The sequence below is a fragment of the Cryptomeria japonica genome, chromosome 3 (assembly GCF_030272615.1).
Source record: "Cryptomeria japonica chromosome 3, Sugi_1.0, whole genome shotgun sequence".
In the NCBI taxonomy this organism is placed as follows: domain Eukaryota; kingdom Viridiplantae; phylum Streptophyta; class Pinopsida; order Cupressales; family Cupressaceae; genus Cryptomeria; species Cryptomeria japonica.
Genome location: NC_081407.1, coordinates 962,608,543 through 962,611,204, shown reverse-complemented (window position 1 = coordinate 962,611,204; position 2,662 = coordinate 962,608,543). Strand labels below are relative to the sequence as shown.

The 2,662-nt window shown below is 35.7% G+C and overlaps 1 protein-coding gene across 1 annotated transcript; it reads left to right on the top strand.

Annotated features, from left to right (window-relative positions):
- Positions 1–570: 570 nt before the first annotated feature.
- Positions 571–1,789, top strand: LOC131855835 (ABC transporter G family member 36-like). The gene is made up of 5 exons (XM_059217823.1): positions 571–579; positions 677–807; positions 900–1,071; positions 1,180–1,434; positions 1,532–1,789. Exons 1-5 carry the CDS (start codon positions 571–573, stop codon positions 1,787–1,789), a joined length of 825 nt encoding a protein of 274 aa, XP_059073806.1.
- Positions 1,790–2,662: the final 873 nt, after the last annotated feature.

Here is a 2,662-nt window from a genome sequence, read left to right as displayed (position 1 = left end):
GCGGCGGCTGCGTCTCTCATGGCGTTAGGGTTTGTGACGGACTCCAAACAAGTTCGAAAACAAAATGAAACACAAAACCATTTTCCAAAAACTTTTAACTTGTCCGACACAGAGTATTCTGAGGAATATGCCCTTTAGGCCGTAGACAGATTAAATCAAAGATGTCATTAAATTAATGCAAAATCAGAACTATTCACTTATCCGTGTCACCAGCATGGCTCGAGAGTAAGATGCTTTAAGCATATAACACGTCATCAAAACAATGTGTCCGTGTCACTAGACTGGCCCATGAGAAAAACATTTTAAATCAATAATCACATGCTTATTAAAAATATGAACCTTAACCAACACAGCTTCCTTTTTTTTTACTTTCTTGTCATCGAGGACAAAAGTACCAAAGAGCAACAGTCTTGGGGTTGATTTTGCAGACATCTACCGGAATTCATCTCTTTATCAGTAAGTTGTACATTGAATTAATACTAGAGGCCTTACTTACCTTAATCTCCTGCCAAGTAGAAAACCTCTGGTTTTTGCTAATGAAATGAAATAGATTTATGAGACATTGTTGATATGGTGCAGGCAAAATCAAGCATTGGTGAAGGAACTTGGCATACCAGCTCCGGGGTCAGAGGATATTTACTTTGAATCACAATTCTCGTAACCTTTTGTGACACAGACACGGGCTTGCTTGTGGAAGCAGAACTTGTCATATTGGAGAAACCCAGAGTACAATGCAATTCGTTTCTTTTTCACACTAGTAACTTCTCTAATGTTTGGCACAATTTTCTGGAGAATTGGCGGGAAAACGTAATCAAAAAATTATTCTTTCCAGGTATAATCTGCATTAAACATTAAGTTTCATGTCCTGTGAATTTTAACACTCCTATTATAAACTGCAGAGGAAAGCAACAAGATCTGATGAATGCAATGGGATCCATGTTTGCGGTTGTATTATTTATTGGCATGAATAATGCAACAACAGTTCAGCCTGTTGTAGATGTGGAAAGAACAGTCTTTTACAGGGAAAAAGCAGCAGGGATGTATTCAGCCCTACCCTATGCCTTTGCTCAGGTATGTTACCCCACTTAACAAACTAATCTCTGAATCAATTCTAGACTGTGTTAGATTGTTGGGGTCTAAGTAATTCATGAGTAACTTATGGGATGTTGGGTGCACCAGGTGCTCATAGAGATACCCTATGTATTTCTTCAAGCATTATTGTATGGAGTGTCGGTGTATGCAATGATGGACTTCAAATGGCAGGCAGCAAAATTCTTCTGGTTTCTATTTTTCATGATCTTCATATTCTTATACTACACATTCTACGGGATGATGGTTGTTTCTCTTACCCCTAATGCGCACATAGCTACAATTGTGTCCTCAGCTTTCTATTCAATCTGGATGCTTTTCTGTGGCTTCTTAATTCCTCGCAAGGTAACGATTGAAACTCAAAGTTGATTGATTCTTTCAAATTCCTTTCCTTCAAGATGATTGAGTTTCTCAACTGTGTGTTTTGTTGGTGGTATTGCAGAAAATCCCGGTGTGGTGGAGATGGTACTACTGGGGATCCCCTGTTGCATGGACTCTGTATGGATTGATCGTATCACAATATGGAGACGTCACAGATCAAATGTCAAGGGCAGACGGTACGACAGAAACAGTGAAGGAGTTCTTGAGGAATTATTTTGGATTTAGACATAGCTTCTTAGGAGCTACGACAGGTGTTACAGTGGGATGGAGCATTCTTTTTGCCTTTGCCATCAAAACTCTCAACTTCCAAAACAGATAAAGAGACCAACTGAGATGAGAGAAGTCAAGAATAATTTTTTTTGAATGTAAGCATAGAATTCTTTGATGTGTCTCGTTAAGCAGTCTACAGACCAACCAGAGAAGATAGACTGGAACAGAGGTTGATAGATAAATGACACAAACAAAGAGTGTTCGGAAATGTAATTTGTTTTTCTTGGGACTTCCAAAAAAATTCATTTTGTATATTTTCTTAATAAAGAAATATTTTTTTATACCGCGCTAGTTTTTTAGTGTTCCCTTTCCCTTCCAAAATGAATGATAATATTACTCAAAATGCATATCTAGTTTGAAGGATGTGTAGTTGATAGATTGTCATTATAAGAGAGCAAATTTCACGAGGTTGAAATTTTATTGCATACAATAAGATTATTTGAGCAATTCTATTCATAATAATTTAATAAGTTTTCATGATTTCTACAACCAAAACACCCCTAATAAATGACTCTGTATGAGAAATGGAAAGCTTTTAGTAGAGATCTATCTCTTGAAATAAAATAATCTCTAATTGAATGCCACAAAATATGCTATAAGTACCACCCATCATATGGGCACTAAGTTTGTGATTCTTGGTTTCTAAGGGCCGCCTACAATTGATGAAATGATTAAAGTTTACAAATATTTATTTTTGAAATATTATAGCTTATATCTAAAGGTTAAAAAAGTTGACAAAAATATATTCTTGTTAGGATTTAGAAAAATGAACCAATCAACTTACTTATGCCAAAAATACCTTCTACATATCAAATATAGATTTACTGTTACACCCCATTTTGACATTACTATTTACTTTTACTTGTTTTGGTTAAAATACTATAAGCAAATGAATATGCTTTGAATATATTTGGAAATTGGA

Bases quoted from the DNA above. Each gene is read 5' to 3' on its own strand.
- LOC131855835 (XM_059217823.1), top strand. The intron at 808-899 runs GTAATCAAAAAA...TATAAACTGCAG, and splicing joins TGGAGAATTGGCGGGAAAAC to AGGAAAGCAACAAGATCTGA. The intron at 1,072-1,179 runs GTATGTTACCCC...TGGGTGCACCAG, and splicing joins TACCCTATGCCTTTGCTCAG to GTGCTCATAGAGATACCCTA.